General features: G+C 35.2%; 5 protein-coding genes across 9 annotated transcripts; 3 read left to right on the top strand and 2 right to left on the bottom strand.

Moving 5' to 3' along the window:
* Positions 1–18: 18 nt before the first annotated feature.
* On the top strand, positions 19–2283 carry LOC17877463 (uncharacterized protein At4g15970). Its single transcript, XM_023778102.1, has 3 exons — positions 19–288; positions 517–894; positions 1649–2283. Exons 1-3 carry the CDS (start codon positions 19–21, stop codon positions 2126–2128), a joined length of 1128 nt encoding a protein of 375 aa, XP_023633870.1. The 3' UTR covers positions 2129–2283.
* Positions 2284–3457: 1174 nt separating this feature from the next.
* Positions 3458–5488, top strand: LOC111829327 (uncharacterized protein At4g15970). Its single transcript, XM_023778104.1, has 3 exons — positions 3458–3750; positions 3885–4250; positions 4862–5488. Exons 1-3 carry the CDS (start codon positions 3520–3522, stop codon positions 5336–5338), a joined length of 1074 nt encoding a protein of 357 aa, XP_023633872.1. The 5' UTR covers positions 3458–3519; the 3' UTR covers positions 5339–5488.
* Positions 5489–6975: 1487 nt separating this feature from the next.
* On the bottom strand, positions 6976–7654 carry LOC17879309. The gene has a single exon (XM_006284700.2). The coding sequence runs from the start codon at positions 7445–7447 to the stop codon at positions 7070–7072; it is 378 nt and encodes a 125-aa protein (XP_006284762.1). The 5' UTR covers positions 7448–7654; the 3' UTR covers positions 6976–7069.
* A 1492-nt stretch (positions 7655–9146) lies between these two features.
* On the bottom strand, positions 9147–11056 carry LOC17878585 (uncharacterized N-acetyltransferase ycf52). Of its 2 annotated transcripts, none has more exons than XM_006284391.2 (5): positions 10951–11054; positions 10093–10642; positions 9907–9965; positions 9734–9790; positions 9147–9497 (listed from the first exon to the last, which is right to left on the bottom strand). In XM_006284391.2, the coding sequence occupies exons 2-5, from the start codon at positions 10603–10605 to the stop codon at positions 9416–9418; spliced, it is 711 nt and encodes a 236-aa protein (XP_006284453.1). In that variant the 5' UTR covers positions 10606–10642; positions 10951–11054; the 3' UTR covers positions 9147–9415. The 2 variants fall into 2 exon arrangements, 1 of the variants encoding a protein (XP_006284453.1); XR_002832935.1 differs by having other exon boundaries at positions 9460–9497; positions 9907–9975; positions 10951–11056.
* Positions 11057–11175: 119 nt separating this feature from the next.
* LOC17877383 (protein FAR1-RELATED SEQUENCE 1) lies at positions 11176–14736 on the top strand. Of its 4 annotated transcripts, none has more exons than XM_006283098.2 (7): positions 11176–11305; positions 11717–13767; positions 13870–13977; positions 14050–14118; positions 14199–14234; positions 14334–14384; positions 14492–14736. In XM_006283098.2, the coding sequence occupies exons 2-7, from the start codon at positions 11779–11781 to the stop codon at positions 14573–14575; spliced, it is 2337 nt and encodes a 778-aa protein (XP_006283160.1). In that variant the 5' UTR covers positions 11176–11305; positions 11717–11778; the 3' UTR covers positions 14576–14736. The 4 variants fall into 4 exon arrangements, 3 of the variants coding, with proteins under 3 accessions (XP_006283160.1, XP_023634667.1, XP_023634666.1); XM_023778899.1 differs by having other exon boundaries at positions 11176–11311; XM_023778898.1 differs by lacking the exon at positions 11176–11305 and having other exon boundaries at positions 11380–13767.
* Positions 14737–17512: the final 2776 nt, after the last annotated feature.

The following is a 17512-nucleotide window of genomic DNA, read 5'->3' as shown; positions in this document are numbered from 1 at the left end:
GGATTCATAGCCAAAACCATGAATACCACGAACGGCGAATCGTCTCCAACGGGCTACGAGTTCGCCGGAGTTAGCATTAGCGACAGCAAATCTAAACCGCCGGTGATATACTCAGATGGCTTCTTCGGAGGAAGAGACGTGATTAGGATCGTCTTATTGGTCGCGACCGTGACACTTTCTTGTCTATTATTATACAAATCTGCAAATAATCCATTCAAAATGGTGTTGTCTCCATGGAATACTGATTACTATTCTTCAAAAATCATAAACGAGACTTCCTTAGAAAAGGTGAGTATATGCATAAGTTTTACATGAAATCTTTTATATATGGTTTGTTATAAAAAATTGTCAGATTCTATTTTAGACTAGTATCTCTTTAATCTACAATATTCTGTATTTAAAGAGAGAATTTGTCTAGACAAAAAAGAAAGAAAGAAACGATCTCTAGTCTTAAAACGACACATTCACCCTTCAATGTTGCTTACTCTTAAATGTATTGGTGTTTTTACTTTGTAGGCACCAAAGAAGGAACCAGTTTCAGAATTAGAAAGAGTATTAATGAATGCGTCTATGGAAGATAACACTGTGATCATAACGGCGTTGAACCAAGCATGGACTGAACCAAACTCAACGTTCGATGTGTTTCGAGAGGGTTTTAAAGCCGGGATAGGAACAGAGAGGCTGTTGAAGCATGTGATTGCGATTTGCTTGGATAATAAAGCATATGATCAGTGCCTAAAGGTTCATCCTCATTGCTACTTGATTAATACCACGGATTCAAACCAACTCTCCGGGCCAAACAGATTCATGACTCCTGGTTATTTAAAACTCATTTGGAGGCGAATGGATCTTCTTAGACAAGTTCTTGGTTTAGGATACAACTTCATCTTCACGGTACATAATATCTCAATCTTATTTTATTTTTTATTGTGTGCTCCAATTCATAATTAAATGGTATATGCTTTTCAATAGTATTTTTTTTCTTCTTCAAATTTGCATGTTTGAGTGAAGAAACAAATTCACGCACAATCAGTGAAATTTGTCAACTATATAATTTAAATATTAAGAAATGAATGATATAGTAAAAAAATGTAGTACACTCATTGATATACGTTATAGAAAATCTAGATTTACAAGTTTTTGTAGCATGAATAAAATTTCTGACTAAAATATATTTATGTCGACAATAGAGAGCACCGTTGATATATTATATATAGGATTTTTCTAAATTATTGTCCCTTTGTTAGATGTTATTTTCCTCGAGGGCTTTAGATTTGACTATCGTGATTCATTGTTTTGTTTTTAGCACACCTCTGACTTCCAAGTTATACGTTTGCCTTCCCTTGAATTATATTTGATTCATTTATATGATGTGGCTGGCTAGGACTCGACGGTAAATATTAACTGAGGATTATGAACCATATACACAAAATAAATATTAAGTAATCAACTAATCATCAATATTCAAGATTGTAACGTTTTGTTTGCGTGTGTGTGTGTATAGATGTTCAAATGTCAATTATATTCCGACAGAGGTTACGTGATTAAGTAAATATGTTGACAAAAAAAATTATATATATAGATTAATAGAGTTCTGTATATAATAAATTATATGCAAATTCATGATAAGCTTGTTGTATATGTATAGGATGCAGATATTTTGTGGCTTCGAGACCCATTTCCAAGGTTTTTTCCGGACGCTGATTTTCAAATAACATGCGATGATTATAATGGAAAGCCATCGGACAAAAAGAATCACGTCAACTCTGGATTCACATACGTCAAGGCAAGCAACAAGACTTCGAAATTTTACAAATATTGGATCAGATCGAGTCGGAAGTTTCCTGGTAAACACGATCAAGATGTGTTCAACCTCATAAAAAGCGATCATCACGTCGAGAAACTCGGGATAAAGATGAGGTTCTTCGACACGGTTTACTTTGGAGGGTTTTGCCAGCCGAGCAGGGACATCAATGTGGTCAACACCATGCATGCTAATTGTTGTATTGGTTTGGACAACAAAGTGAATAATCTTAAGGCAGCTCTTGAAGATTGGAAACGATATGTGTCACTAAACACGACCGTACCCGTGACTAAATGGAATATTCCGCCAAGGTGTGGTTATTGAAGGCCGTAAGCCCGTAAGAGTAGATATACGAATCTAGTTTCGTACGTTAAATAGTTTCATTGATTATTGTTTTTATATAATCTAGTGTTGAGCTGAGATAGTAATAGTACGTCTTTATTTTATTTTTTGAAAATATCAAAGATCTAAATTTATCATTTAATTATTTTCTTATATATATGAAGGAAAACCTCTAATTTATATTTAACCTTTCAAGTTATAAATATCCGGATCTATTAATTAATACGAGATTTATGACATGGATTTTCTCTTATACTTATATTTATTTACAGAAATTGGTGAAATGTTCTTCTCTTATTTTATTTTTTTTTGTTCTTAATGAAAGTAGTGCAATGTTCACATAAGTCGAGTATTATTGTTACAGGACCAAGTTGTTGAAATTTGCCGAACATGGTACGATCATATAGCAAGACAACTGTCCAACTGAAAACATTGGCCCTTGTATTAAATAATCATTAAGTTCGTGTATATAATATACATGACAGAGCAAATAAAATCTCTTAATAGCATGTTGTAGACTGCAGTGTTAATAGAGTAAAAATGTGAAAGCTACGGTGCAACCAAGAAGAAAGAAGAGGATTTTATATTCGGGAGAGGAAAAAAATAAATAATCTTGATGATGACAGGACAACTCTTAACCAAAAAAAAATGCTAGTTCTTTCGTTATAATTTGCCTAGATTACCCTACAATGGCACGATTTAAACCCAAGTAATAATCTAAAACCAGTTGATGAAGAGTATGTATACACGATGTCAGAAATGGAAAAGTCTGAAACCAAACTTTCTGATAAAAAAATCAAAGTGTTTTATCGTACACAGTTTTATTTAGACTAGTCTTTTTTTTTTTTTTTGTAAACGGTATTCGAGTTAGAATAGTCTTATCACTATTAATCGAGTAATCTAGTATTAGCCGACAATTAATACTCACTCCATTGGAGATGAATTTTGAATTCGAACGCTTCCTAGTCTAGTCATTAAACAGAGTATTAATTAATTGACTCATTCACTTAATATAATAATTGAAGAGGAAATTAATTACAGCAGCAGCCACGACTAACCAAAAATAACGTGAGCGTGATCAGAACAGAATTAAAAAGCCAATTGTTGTCACCATAATGGAAGAACTAGTTAAACAATAGTAGTACTAATTGTGTCACTCAATTAGGATAATATAATTTGGAATTGGTATGTTCTCTTCATTCTCTACAAATAAATAAATAATGTAACTTAATAAGAACGACACCCTTACAAAACTGCCAGTGATGACGTTTGTCTTGACCTTTTTTGTACTTAATTATAAGAACCGACAAAAAAGAACAGAGAGATGAACAAAGGAAAAACGAGAAAAACGCTTTGAATCCTACCAAGAACACATGAGCTCTTCTTCGTCTTCTTCTTCTTCATCCCTTTCAAGTTTTCTTGATTTGGGATCTGCCATCGGACAAAAAGAAGTGAAGAGAATCATCTTCTTGTTTCTAGGTTTAGCTGCTTCATGTCTTCTTGTCTACAAAACAGCTTATCCTCTTCACAATGAGCTCGATGTTGACAATCTCAGCTCTCCTCGTCCTTTGCTCGATCAAACCTCCTCGTTTTCTCCACAATCTGTGAGTCAATAGTTACCACTATATATACATTGATCTGTACATGTATATGTTTCGATCTTGTTCTGTCGGAAATGAGTTTAATCTCTTTTTTATAAGATTTTTTAAATCAGAAATTTGTTTGTGGCTTCTTTCAGAGAACAAAATCGATCAGTTTTAGGGAAGTTCTCGAGAATGCGTCGACAGAGAATCGAACAGTTATTGTAACGACTTTGAACCAAGCATGGGCAGAGCCAAACTCTCTGTTCGATCTGTTTCTTGAGAGTTTTCATATCGGACAAGGAACGCAGAAGCTACTTCAACATGTGGTTGTGGTTTGCTTGGATTCCAAGGCATTTGATCGCTGCTCACAACTTCACCCTAATTGCTACTATTTGGAAACCAAAGGGACTGATTTCTCCGGTGAAAAACTCTTTGCTACACCTGACTACCTCAAAATGATGTGGCGAAGAATCGAGCTTCTCACACACGTGCTAGAAATGGGATATAACTTCATCTTCACGGTACTCATCTTCATCATCCATCTCAGTTTCCTTCCTACTTAGCACTCCCTTGGATTAATAATCGTTGATCACGAAATTTATATAAAACTGATGCTTAGAAGATGAGTACATTTGCATTAGCACCTGACTAATTAAATTCATGTAAATATGTAAAAAAGAAATTTAACATGTTTACCTCTAATAAATTGACAAGGCCCAGTTACAAAAAGTAGGAAATATCACAAGATTCACTACTAACATTGTATTCATCAAACCAACCCATTGGTCCCTTATTAAAAGGCTCACCGCTCACCCATGCTAATTAACGGACTAAAGTTTAAATTTCTCCATTTCGACTTTAAATCATTTGTGAATACAATTTTTAGTTGTGATTTGAACCAGTTTTAAAACTATAAATGTCTAAAATTGTAAGAGTATTCGTCCTTTTTTGTTGTAAGAATATTCGTCTTAAATGGTAACAATACATAACTTTCACATGTCATAAGAATTATGTTTAGCATTTAATGCTTACCAACTTATTATTAAAAGGAAAATATTAAATCTAGCAATTATCTTTTCATTATTCTTTTTCTATGAACCAAACCAAATTAAATACCAATGTAACTATGTAGGATGCAGATATAATGTGGCTTCGAGATCCATTTCCTCGATTATATCCAGATGGAGATTTCCAAATGGCTTGTGATCGGTTCTTCGGTGATCCTAATGATTCAGACAATTGGGTAAATGGAGGTTTCACTTACGTGAAATCAAACCACAGAAGCATCGAGTTCTACAAGTTTTGGTACAAATCTCGTCTACAGTATCCAGAGTTACATGACCAAGATGTGTTCAACAAAATCAAACACGAGGCCGTAGTCTCAGAGATTGGAATCCAGATGAGATTCTTTGATACAGTTTACTTTGGTGGGTTTTGTCAAACGAGCAGAGACATAAACTTGGTGTGTACAATGCATGCTAATTGTTGTATTGGATTAGAGAATAAGCTTCATGATCTTAATCTTGTTCTTGATGACTGGAGAAAGTATTTGTCTTTATCTGAACAAGCTCAGAACACAACTTGGAGTGTTCCTATGAAGTGTACGTGATTTGTAAAAAAACTCACATTTGGAATAAAAACATTAATGTATGGCCATATGGGAGAGTTTTAATTAGTTGTTCAATGTGTGTGAAAATTAAATCTTGTGACTTGTGTTGTAAAGAACATTTGGTCCACATATAATTTTTTGAGGTCTTAATTTTGGATTATCATCCATTATTTTTTTTTTTTGTCAAGCTGACTATCATCAATAATGTTGAATACATAATTCACTAACTCCACAGATTCTTTTCGCTCACTGTTATCCGCAGGACAAAAAAGAAAAACAAAAGAATCTTGACATCTGCAAAGAAAAATCTAACATTGATTTTTGTACAAAAGAAGCCAATTCAGAGTCAGAGCTATCACTTTCACATAAAGTCATATAAAGGCCTGAAATGGGATCCACAGATGTACTGTTGGGCCCAAAAAGTTTGCACCCAATTTGTATATTTCTCTTATAAATTTACAAGCCAGAAATCAGATTCACTGCATGGTTTTGACTTTTCCTTTAAGTGGAAACCCTTCCACTAGCTATATTAAGCCATGCATAAAAAAAAAAATACGCTGAAATAATTGGTGGGTAAAAAAACTATTTAGTTATCTTACAAGTCAATGTGGTTTGGACCGGTCTGCAAACCGAATACGCTTGTTGAGTTTATCACAATTTTGAGTGCTTTGTGTCTAATGATTAAAAGAATTAAGTATGTTGGTGTCTGCTAATAAGTTTCTTTCCTGTCTCGATCGAGTGGCTCGCAATTTCATGTGATGTAACATGCGAATATCGTTACCGTCTATATAGAAAAACTTGTGTCAAGTAGTCAAAAGAAAAAGAAACCGTAGAAGTAGAAGACTACGAAACTGTAGGGTTCGGCGAATTTGTCTCGAGTCGCTAACAAACATGCATCGCCTTCCACTATGCTTACACGGATTCCCATTTTTCCAATACATTTTCTATACAAACTATAAGCTTAATTTTTTTTGGTAAGAAAAAAAAAATATAAGCTTAATTTGTGTTTTATATTTTAAACATTGTAATGTTTGGTAAGTTTAATTAAACAATTTTAGTAAATTAATATAACTTTAATGAATTGATTTACTAGAGAGAAACTTGGTCCATTCAATGGCTAATTGGTCAAGAAATCACAAAACATTCTACAATAAATTGAGGATTCAAGTTTCAGAACAATATTATTTGCATTTTATGAAATTAAAAATTTCTAAAGCTCAAGATTGTAGTGTTACAAACTAAATTATATGTGTATTATTGTATTGAATTGTACTATGTATTAGTATTTTTGTTTATTGTCGTGTTTAGAAACCAACACGCGCGTGCATTAGTCCCACACCCAAAACCAAAAGGAAGTGAGTGACGCTAACGTTGCGTCTGGTACGTACGTACTTCCTCAAATTGTTTGATTATGATATGAACTGATAAACACTATTACCCAAATATGTAGTTAATTTAGTTTAATCAGGTTTCTACTTCTCACATGTACACATTACTTACACGGTTACACCAACCGTCGATGATAATTAACAAAACTACTTGGCTACAAATTTCAGGTAATTTTCTAATTATATGTTCCATGAAAACAAGAATAAATTTCTCCAAACTATTTTTTTTTTTTTTAAGTACATTTCATTTAATAAAAAAAAATAATGATAGATTAAAATCTAAGAAACTAAAAGAACAAGATAACATAAAAGGAAAGAAAGAGCCGAATGACAAATCATAAGATTACACGAATTCATGTGAAGCGGTAGAGAAGGATTCACGTGGAAGTGATGGTCTTTTCTTGATAGTATTACTACTATTTGTAACGTATCTCGAAGAAAATGCATAGAACCGAAAGTAATAATCCTCATCATCGGGAAGTTCACCACACGCGCCTCCGTCGAAGTTAAGTGAGTAGCTCATCGGATCGTAGCGGCATTGCAACGAGCTCCCTTGTCTCCGAGCCCTCGTAGCCAGCAACAACCTCCCTTTTCTCTTCAGTTTCCTGATGAGTCTCGCAAGGCACGTGACGCAGCAGTTCGGCGGCGGAGTTGGGACGACCTCAGACTTCTTCTTAGTCACGGCGGTCTTGCCGTCAGGTATATGCCTGGAAAATGCCATTTAGGTGACTGTCGGACACTCGGACAAACGAGAGAGAGAAAGAGAGAGGAAGAGTGTGTTGTGTGTTGTTGAGTGCTATGATGAAAAGAATCTAACTGAATCTGACAAGCGTATGTATGTCTATATATATATACAAGTAAGTTTATATGTACAATCAAAAAGTATACATTATGTCCCTTATTATATACATTAAGATAAAGAGACAATATACTCATTTTTGACCAAGCAAAGGAAAATATCATTGCTACTTGTTTTAGCAAATCAAGATATCTTTACCCAAGTAGACATATATATCCTAATGGTTTCTCTATATTGTTTGATCATTAAGTAGATAACTGAAGTATATTTACTTAACGACTTATATGAACCATTATCCATAAACCTATATAGAGATAAGGTAAACATGTATCTATAAGAGTTATGTTGATCTCATCAAACTTCCATTTCTTTATGTATTGAATAGCTAATAAATTATGGTAGGCACACAATGCACATGGCTAGGATAGGAATCAAACACATGAAGCTGAGTCAAGAGATCGTCTTCTTCACCATCTTTTTCTTTTCTCACGTATCTCTCCACTTTGTCTATTTAATTTATTCTAATCGATTGTATTGGCCCATTGTTTTTGATGGTTGGTTATTTGTTAATTCATTTAGTCTTAAGTCGTAAACACAAATTGAGTATTTAAGGGGAAAAAGAAAATAGAAGAAAGGAACCGGCCCATGTGACAACGTTACATATATCATATCTATGTACTGTTTAGCCTTGCATAGAAATATACGCCCGTTGGTGACTTAAAACAAAGAAATATATGCCAATATAAATTGTGTTTTTTCTTTTCTTTCAATTTATTGCAATTTAAGGACTTCATTGTGAGTATATATTGAACTATGTATTACATTATGTAATCAAATGACATTGTGTGGATCTATTAGATAACAAGTGCACGTATTTTAAAAGATAATAAGTACGAATTCCACGATATATATGGTTGATCATTCATGTATGAACATTTCTGTCCAAAAACAACCCCTTTTAGTGTTTTGTTATATATATTATGTTTTTCTCTCATTGTATCGTAAATATATCATTTTTCATACCAAAACAAAAAACCATACTAAGTCGACCATATTGTATGAATTAGTATTTGTGCTCATAAAGCATATGTATACTTTGTATCCATTGTAAAGAAACGATTATTTAATATCCACACAATCCTTTGAAATAAAGTAAAGTATAAACTATAGTCTTCAACCCTGATCAAAGTCATCATTGACCAAAAGTATGTACATAATTACATTTACACATACACTTAGTGTGTAAAGCACGTGATCAGCAGTTTTAGCACGGCCCATCATTTGAACCATCAAAGATGTTAATAAGAAAATGACTAATTATGCTAAGAGAAGCCAATATAAATATAACATAACATATAGTTTCTTCTTCTTTCTGCTCGAAGACAACTAGTATTATTTAAACGTTTAAAGTATATATATGTAAAAAGAAAAAGAAGATCTAACATAGATCCGTGAATTCATTTACATTCACAAGTTTGAAACTTTTGTGGGAACAATAATATATAGCGTTCCCGTGAGAACAGAGAAAAGTGTTTCGTGTAATATATAATCCTAAAAGTTAGTAAAAATAATATACAAATGGAATGAGTTATCAAACATCACTTGTAAAGTGTATAGTTGTGGAAGCATTATCATCGAATCAAACAATAACTATCACGACTTCATTTGGAAAACCATAATTATCAAAGGTGAACATTCAAACTTTTGTGTACATTATCAAATCCAAATGATGACTATAATTCAAATCCAAATGCAAGAAAGACACTGAATCTTTGGCCTTTTCCTTTGATCATCATAGAGAGATTCGAGAAAAGATTTTAGTGATCATTCAACTTGCTTTGACCTGCAGTTTCTGAAAATCCAATGGCCTTGCCTTCTCTCTTCGGTTTATTACATCTCCAAGCTCTTTGTGAACATCATCGTCGTGGAGCCCATTCTGTCGTCCCCAAACCCACAGGCTTTGAAGAATGGCCTGACAAAGATGTTAGTTTATCAGTAGATACACACATAAGGAATCTGCATTCACCTTTTAGATTTAATCTTGTACTAATACTAATTCAACCCATATTCAAGACATCAGCAATATAGCATTACAAAATCTGTGGCTAAAATATATCATTCATCCTACACCTAGCGTGAAAATATACACAATAAAACTCACAAGTTGCTAAAGATGAATATTAGTTATCTCAGAGGTAAAGGTGGTACCTTTCGTCCTCGAAGCAGAGAGCTGCTATGTCGTAGATGTCTCTGCTTGTGAGAAGCCTATTGAAACAATTTGTTCAATGAATGAGGCAATTTGATATTTCACGAACTAACGTTTAAGAGAAGTTCAAAGGGTCTTAGGTAAAGCAAAATCATAGTGGAAAATACCATCACACCTGACAATTCTGTTAACTATCAGTCTACCGATTCCCATCCGTTGTAGTGAAGGTAAAACCTGGAAGACACTGAGACCAAATTATACATCTTAGCACCAAACAGAAGGTATTAAAGCTTGAGTACACAGGGTAATGAAGCAAACTCCATTATATAAACTGTTAAACTTGTGCTATATACAAAAATACCATTAGATCGTGGATAGAAGCAGTCAAGCCATAATCAGAATAAGCACGACCGAATCCAACAAGCTTTCCAGTGGAAGGAGTGAGAGGTAAAGCATTATGAAGCAAGTCTCCCAGAGAACTCTCATCCTTATATTGTCTCCTAAACTCTGAAGGATACAAAGATGAAGCCAAACTTTCTTCGTCAGTGTACAAAGCCGCATCATGAAGATCCGCGTGACGAGGTTTGCAAAACACAGAGACAACAACATCGCTGTGGGAGATAGCTGTCTGCAGCTTCTTCATGTCAACAATCTTTTCGACGTTGCTGCCATTCTCGGACAAACGATTGCAAGAGTGGTTACAATGTGAAAACAAATTTCTCAATTCCTCTAAATTTATGTCTGTCTTCAACGTAGAGATATATATAGGAATGGATCGAGGAAATGTCGATGCAGCATTATCAGATTTTCTTCTTGCCCACCTCAGTTCCATAGATACAAGAGGAGAATTACCAACACAAACAGCCAAACCCATTTCTTTAAGCGATCTTGATCACAAAGTAATGCACCATCTAATTCAATAAAACAGGACATGGAAATCAAAATCTCACAGTACCAAAAACCTTACATAGCTATCAAACAGTGATATCGTAAAGAGACTATAGGCAAAATAAAATACACATTCCAGTCACGTAATAGCTAAGGAATTACTCAAAGTTTCAATTTTTAGGTTCGAAATGATCAAAAGATAGCAAATTTCTCAGAAACGAGCTCAATCAACATAACAAGACGCAAAATTTCCTAAGAAAACTAACTACCACAAGCTTAAATCTCTTAAGAATTATCTCATCTTTTTACAAAAATCGAAAAAATTCAAAACCTGGGAACAGTTCTGTCAAATATCTCCTAGCAAATCAGCAACGTTTTCCTCCAAGTTCGGATTTTTTCCATCTGCAGAGGTGAAGAATCGAAATATGAACTGAAAACAAAATCAAAATCAAAATGTGTGGCTCAAGACTTTTCCTGGGAAAGAAATAAGAATCCGGTTATCGACAAAAAGAATCCGGTTAGGCTAAAATAACCGGAGGAAGCGGTGAGTGAACCGCGAGTATAAAAAAAGCGAGTACGACGGCGACGACGAAGACTCTTTTGGCCTAAGATCAAATATCCTGCGGAGATAAAAATAGAATCTGTACTCGCCTCCGGTCATCAGTCTCCCCTGTCTTCTTCGTCATGTAATTGTAAATTTCCCTTAAATTTCTATCATCTTTGCAGTTTAGTGAACTAATTTCTGATTTTCTCTATTTCCTACTATAGATGGTTCATTTTGAGTTGCTTAAATCTCTGTTTCAGGGTTTTGTTTAGAACATGAGTTTCATTTTTATTGTGTCTTAGTGTATTGTGTCCGATGATTCGAGCTGAATTTTTAGATATTGGGTGTTTGGAATGGTTGACTTTTCTTTGTTAAGATGATTCGTTTCCATATCTGAAGATGTATTACTGACATTTTGATGGTTTTGTATTGTGGTTTCGCTGATATTTAGTTTCAGTTTGCTCCATTGATATTAGAATGTCTTTGTTCATTGTAAAAGTTTCATTGAAGTCTGCAACTTGAAAGCTGACCATGGTTGTTTCAACATGTATAGTTTGATCAAATAGCTTGGCTTTGAGGGTTGAAGAGTTTAAGTCATTGGGGATTGATTTCGAAATGCCGTCAGGAGAGTGTAGTAATGTGCCGTTGGATGATCATAGGGTTGACTTAGAGATCAATGAAGGGAGAGAATTTGAATCTAAAGAGGAAGCATTTGAGTTCTACAAAGAATATGCTAACTCTGTTGGGTTTACTACCATTATAAAAGCTAGTCGTCGTTCAAGAATGACTGGGAAATTTATAGATGCCAAGTTTGTTTGCACACGATATGGGAGCAAGAAAACTGAGAAAGATGACATTGATACTGGTTTAGGTACAGGTGGGTTTAGCATTCCTCAAGCAAGAAAACGGGGCAGAATTAACCGTTCATCATCGAAAACCGATTGTAAAGCATGCTTACACGTTAAGAGAAGGCAAGATGGACGGTGGGTTATTCGTAGTTTGATAAAAGAACACAACCATGAAATCTTCACTGGTCAAGCCAACTCCGTAAGAGAATTGGGTGGGCGGAAAAAGCTCGAGAAACAAAACGGTGCTATTGTGAAAGAGGTGAAGAGCAGAAAGCTATTAGCTCTAGAGGATGGGGATGTAGAAAGACTTTTAAACTTTTTTACGGATATGCAAGTCGAGAATCCTTTCTTCTTTTATTCTATCAATCTCAGCGAGGAGCAGATTCTAAGAAACGTGTTTTGGGTTGATGCAAAAGGCAGATTGGATTATAGTTGGTTCTGTGATGTTGTATCCATTGACACTACATTCATCAGGAACGAGTATAAACTGCCTCTTATCGTTTTTACTGGCGTGAACCACCATGGGCAGTTCCTGTTGCTTGGTTGTGGATTATTATTGACAGACGTATCTAAATCTGGATTTTTTTGGACCTTCCGGGCATGGTTAAAAGCAATGCATGGATGCCAACCCAGAGTGATACTTACGAAACATGACCAAACGCTCAAAGAAGCTGTTTTGGAGGTGTTCCCATCTTCTAGACATTGTTTCTATATGTGGGATACTCTTGGTCAGATGCCGGTAAAACTTGGTCATGTAATGAGACAAGAGAAAAACTTGATGGATGAGATAAATGATGCTATTTACGGATCTTGTAAGAGCGATGAATTTGAAAAGAATTGGTGGGAGATAATTGATAGGTTTCATATGAGAGACAACGTGTGGCTTCAGTCGTTGTATGAAGATAGGGAATATTGGGTTCCTGTATATATGAAAGATGTATCTCTAGCGGGAATGTGTACAGCTCAGAGATCAGAGAGTGTGAACTCTGTTTTTGATAAATACATTCAAAGGAAAACTACATTGAAAGCATTTCTTGATCAGTACAAGACGATGATACAAGAGAGGTACGAAGAGGAAGAGAAAGCAGGGATCGAGACATTGTATAAACAACCCGGACTTAAGTCACCTTCACCATTTGGAAAGCAAATGGCTGAGGTATACACACGTGAGATGTTCAAGAAATTTCAGGTGGAGGTGTTGGGAGGAGTTGCTTGTCATCCAAAGAAAGAAGGCGAAGAAGATGGGCCTAACAAGAGCACTTTCAGGGTTCAAGATTATGAACAGAATCGTGCTTTCGTTGTGGGGTGGAACTCTGGATCATCTGAAGTTGTTTGTTCTTGTCGATTGTTTGAGTTCAAAGGTTTTCTTTGTAGGCATGCGATGATTGTTCTGCAGATGTCTGGTGAACTTAGTATTCCTTCTCAGTATGTGTTGAAGCGTTGGACAAAGGATGCGAAAAGCAAAATATTCATGGAATCTGATCAGATCGATGTGGAATCAACAAAGGCTCAACGGTACACGGATCTTTGTCTCCGTTCTTTGAAATTGAGTGAGGAAGCATCGTTGTCTGAAGAGAGCTATAACACCGTGACTAATGTGCTGAATGAAGCTTTAAGAAAGTGTGAGAACAAGAGTAACTTAATCCAAAATGTGGAAGAGTCAGAATTGGTTATAGCTCAAGATCTTCCAATACATGACGAACAGTACAACACATATGAGATGAACGGAGACAATAATGTAGCTGACACAGGACAGGTTTTTTCTCTTCTCAGGTGGTTTCATGGAACAGGACTACTAATCTCCTGATCTTGTCCTTATGTCCAGTATTTAGTCTAACCTGGCTTTCTCTTTGTCAAGGAACATTCATTGCAAGAAGTCTGGAAAGTAACTGCTTTGCAAGAACAAAGAAACCGATACTCGATTCTCGATGATTACCTCAGTGCCCAACATGTGTCTCATGAAATGGTATACGAGAATAGTCCTTCACAATATACAAAGGTTCAGTTTCCAAACTTAGTTCCTCTGTGTGATCCACAGGGACAAATCAACCCGATTGCCTCAAATCGCAATGGATATTGTACTGTCCATCCAAACATACACTCGATGGTAAGTGTGTAACCGAGTGTTTTGGAAATAGAGTCTCTGAGAGATATATCGCTGATTCTTTATGTTAAATCTCATTGCAGGGGAAATCCATTACTCATCAAAGGTTATATGGAACTGTAAGTTGTTCTCTGAATTAGTCAACATGACCTGGTTTTGTCTCTTATATGAATTTGAGTAGGTTTGATTAAAGTTAAAATTTAAAAAAATCATGGCAGGAAGAATTAAGTTTCAGACCAGAAGCTATGTATGAAAGACTTGAAGACATGGTAAAAGACCTGAACCACACCTTTTAAAGTTTAACTCAAATTTTGCAGGTGTTTCTCGATTTAGAAAGGGACTCAAAATGGTTTGTGTTTTTTTTCATGAATGTTAGGGAGAATCAAACGCTAGACATCATCCGCAGCAACATTGCAATGCTTCGAACCATCAACACTCCTACAGCAATTTCACTCACTGAGTCACTAACTCTTCCTTTTTGGAGCAGCACTAATTAATTTTGAATACTCTTTTTAATCTCTTACTTTTGATGACAAAAATAATATATTATGTATAGATCATATCATATAAACTTTTGATGTTCTCCTAATTTTTCGAAAAATTAATTTCAATTCAAACCTATACTAATTCTTATTTGTTGTAAATAAAAGGGGGAATTTCAAAAATACCTCTTTTTCAAACTTTATCAAAAAACCCACTAAAAATATTGAAATTTATCCAAATATGTGTGTAACCTTATAAATATATACACAAATTACCTTTATACGTGTATAAAACTTTATATACCTTTCATAAATAGCGTAAAAATAAATTATAAAAACCTTATAAAAACCTTATAAAACTGTATAAACCCTTTACATTTTAAAATATTTGTATCGAATCTCTCAGTAGTAGTTATTATATAGAAGTACCTTATAAAATATACAAAACTTTATATTTTTTTTTAATTTAAAAAGGGGTATTTTTGAAAATGGATAGATAAAAAGGGTATTTTTAAATAGGGCTACACCAAAAGAGGTATTTCTCAAAAATTCTCTAAAAGAAAATACTACAGTTGTAATTTTCGTAGATTTTAATCCATATTGAACACACATAATCTAGTTATGGGAATTGATACGGGTGGATTCACTACAAGAAAACAAGCGTTTTGGGACTCCGGAAAACGTCACAAAATAGTCGCGAAATGATGGTTTGCGACTGTTGCCCGACTAAATAAAACCGTCCCAAAAAAACGGTCGCTAATTTTTCCAGTCGCTTAATGGTCGCACATTTGCGACAACATTCCGACTGTATATTATCGTCGTAAATAAACAACGATTTTGAGACTGCTAGAAGTAGTAGCACATTTATGACTAAAACGCGACGTATAATATAAACGACATTTTTGTGACTGACAAGATCGTCCCGTATTAAAGACGAGTTTGAGACTAAACTATAGTCCAATGTTGAGACGTTTTAATGACTAAAATGGTACTGTCCTTTGTATTTTGTGCTTGGGATTTAAAAATATTTCGTCCCAAATGTGTCCGAGATAATGAGAGTTTTAGGGACAAACGAGTCGCAAATAAGTCTTTAAATTTTGTGACTACTCTAAGACTATTGGTTTAGTCTCAACTATGTTTCATATTAGTAACCACTATGCGACTAGTTTTGGAGATATTTTATAGTTTGGTTTAGTAGCAAAATAGTCACAGTTATACAAAACTCTTTTAGTCGCAATCTAGTCTCAAATTTATAATTGTTTGGTCACAAATTGGTCAGTATTAGGGATTTCTAAACCTGTAAAATATCGAATTTGAAATGCAATTAATTCTAGAAAAAGACTATTAAAAACACTAATCGTACCAAAATATCATCCTAATCATAACAAAAGATCATCCTAATTAAGTTTACAAATCCATACATTCACCAAATGAGCAAATCAAGTTCATAAGTTGGAAGAAGTGTTAGAAAGAGGGGAATTGGCAGCTGAAGTGGAGGCTGGTGTGGTTCCAGATCCTGTGGCTGCAGGTGTGGTTCCTGATCCTGTGGCTGCAGCAGTTGTACCTGGAGGAGTGTTGGCTGCAGGCGGTGGAAGTGTGGTTGGGTCTGGGTCAGTAGTTGGAGATTCCAGGAAAGCTGCCAAGCTGGGATCTTTTTGTTTCATGAAGACGAGGAGTTTCTTCAAGCTGCTGATCTCACTTCGATATTGGCGGTGCTCTTCATCACGGCGTGCATTATCAGCCTCGTGTGCAGAAATTTGGCGCCGAAGTTGATCTTGAAGATCCACAATAGTTGATGTAGAAGAGCTCGCATAGCCATCTTTCCTCTTTCTTTTCTTTAGTGTCTGCACAAGGGATCCAAGGCCAAAATGATTGCCTTTGTCATCTGTTTGAGTACACTAAAACAAAAGATGAACATTCAGTTTCTTAAGATCACAACCAAAATGAAACAAGAAAAGTAAATGTGTATTCACAAATAATCCAGCAAACACAGACTGTTAAGGAAATAAAAAAAAACAGCAAGTATAATCAAGTGAGATGACCATCGTTTTGAGATAGATTTTCCCTAATCGGCTGCCTTAGTTATTCTAAGACGTGCATATCTACCTCAGCATAATTAAGAGAGATTGAGATGAGTTAATGAATTACCTGAAGAAATATTTTATTCTTTTCATCAACGGTGAGAGTTCGATGAGTTGATTGCTGAGAGGAATTGTTTGAAGTTTGTGGACCATCCTCCTCCAGTTGTGACAGTCTCTCTTCTAGGGTCTTCTCATAAGTCTCTGCAACTTGTTTTGCTTTCTGATCGACAAAAGATCCATCCGAACGAGTATGTGTTCTCATAAATACTTCACCAAGTGAAACTGGACGCCCAAGCTCTTCCTCCTACAATGAGATTCAACCATATTACATTCATAGACTGTCAAGGAAGAATATCAGATTATATGCAAAGAGAAGTATTACCATTTCTTGTTGAACTTGTAGAAATGATTTCTGACCAGCTAAGTGTTTGTGAACTCCAAGACCGCCACGATCCGAGTTTCTGGACTGTGAAGCATTCTCACTCCTCTCAATAGCATCAGGAGTGTTCCAATGAACCCACATGTCTTTCCAGAGGTCACCTAGAATCCATTGTGGCTGTACACCACTCTTCTTTGCTTGACTTACAATACCTTTCATTCGTTTCTTGGCAATCTTCTCCAATCCTTCCCTAACAAGCTCATTAATCCCAGAATCCCAATTAAATTTCCGCTTCATACAGACAAAACATTTCAGACAAGTTAGCAATGTGACTGTCATATGCTTAACAATCTCCACAATGAAAGCAAACAATCATTTACTTACGGTAAAAGTTCTGTAATATCTCTCTTGAATGCTCTGTGGAGTAACCTTCCAACTATAGTAAGGCCCATCAA

The sequence above is a fragment of the Capsella rubella genome, unplaced genomic scaffold, assembly GCF_000375325.1.
Source record: "Capsella rubella cultivar Monte Gargano unplaced genomic scaffold, Caprub1_0 scaffold_7, whole genome shotgun sequence".
NCBI lineage: Eukaryota > Viridiplantae > Streptophyta > Magnoliopsida > Brassicales > Brassicaceae > Capsella > Capsella rubella.
Note: the sequence above shows the minus strand (reverse complement) of the source record. Positions and strands in the feature narration are given on the sequence as shown.

Bases quoted from the DNA above. Each gene is read 5' to 3' on its own strand.
- LOC17877463 (XM_023778102.1), top strand. From the start codon at position 19: ATGAATACCACGAACGGCGAATCGTCTCCAACGGGCTACGAGTTCGCC. The intron at 289-516 runs GTGAGTATATGC...TTTACTTTGTAG, and splicing joins ACGAGACTTCCTTAGAAAAG to GCACCAAAGAAGGAACCAGT. The intron at 895-1,648 runs GTACATAATATC...GTATATGTATAG, and splicing joins GATACAACTTCATCTTCACG to GATGCAGATATTTTGTGGCT.
- LOC17879309 (XM_006284700.2), bottom strand. From the start codon at position 7,447: ATGGCATTTTCCAGGCATATACCTGACGGCAAGACCGCCGTGACTAAG.
- LOC17878585 (XM_006284391.2), bottom strand. From the start codon at position 10,605: ATGGGTTTGGCTGTTTGTGTTGGTAATTCTCCTCTTGTATCTATGGAA. The intron at 9,966-10,092 runs GTATTTTTGTAT...AGTGTCTTCCAG, and splicing joins CTTCTATCCACGATCTAATG to GTTTTACCTTCACTACAACG. The intron at 9,498-9,733 runs GTACCACCTTTA...CATCTTTGTCAG, and splicing joins CTCTGCTTCGAGGACGAAAG to GCCATTCTTCAAAGCCTGTG.
- LOC17877383 (XM_006283098.2), top strand. From the start codon at position 11,779: ATGCCGTCAGGAGAGTGTAGTAATGTGCCGTTGGATGATCATAGGGTT. The intron at 13,768-13,869 runs GTTTTTTCTCTT...CTCTTTGTCAAG, and splicing joins ATGTAGCTGACACAGGACAG to GAACATTCATTGCAAGAAGT. The intron at 13,978-14,049 runs GTATACGAGAAT...TGTGATCCACAG, and splicing joins AACATGTGTCTCATGAAATG to GGACAAATCAACCCGATTGC.
- LOC111829327 (XM_023778104.1), top strand. From the start codon at position 3,520: ATGAGCTCTTCTTCGTCTTCTTCTTCTTCATCCCTTTCAAGTTTTCTT. The intron at 3,751-3,884 runs GTGAGTCAATAG...GGCTTCTTTCAG, and splicing joins CCTCGTTTTCTCCACAATCT to AGAACAAAATCGATCAGTTT. The intron at 4,251-4,861 runs GTACTCATCTTC...GTAACTATGTAG, and splicing joins GATATAACTTCATCTTCACG to GATGCAGATATAATGTGGCT.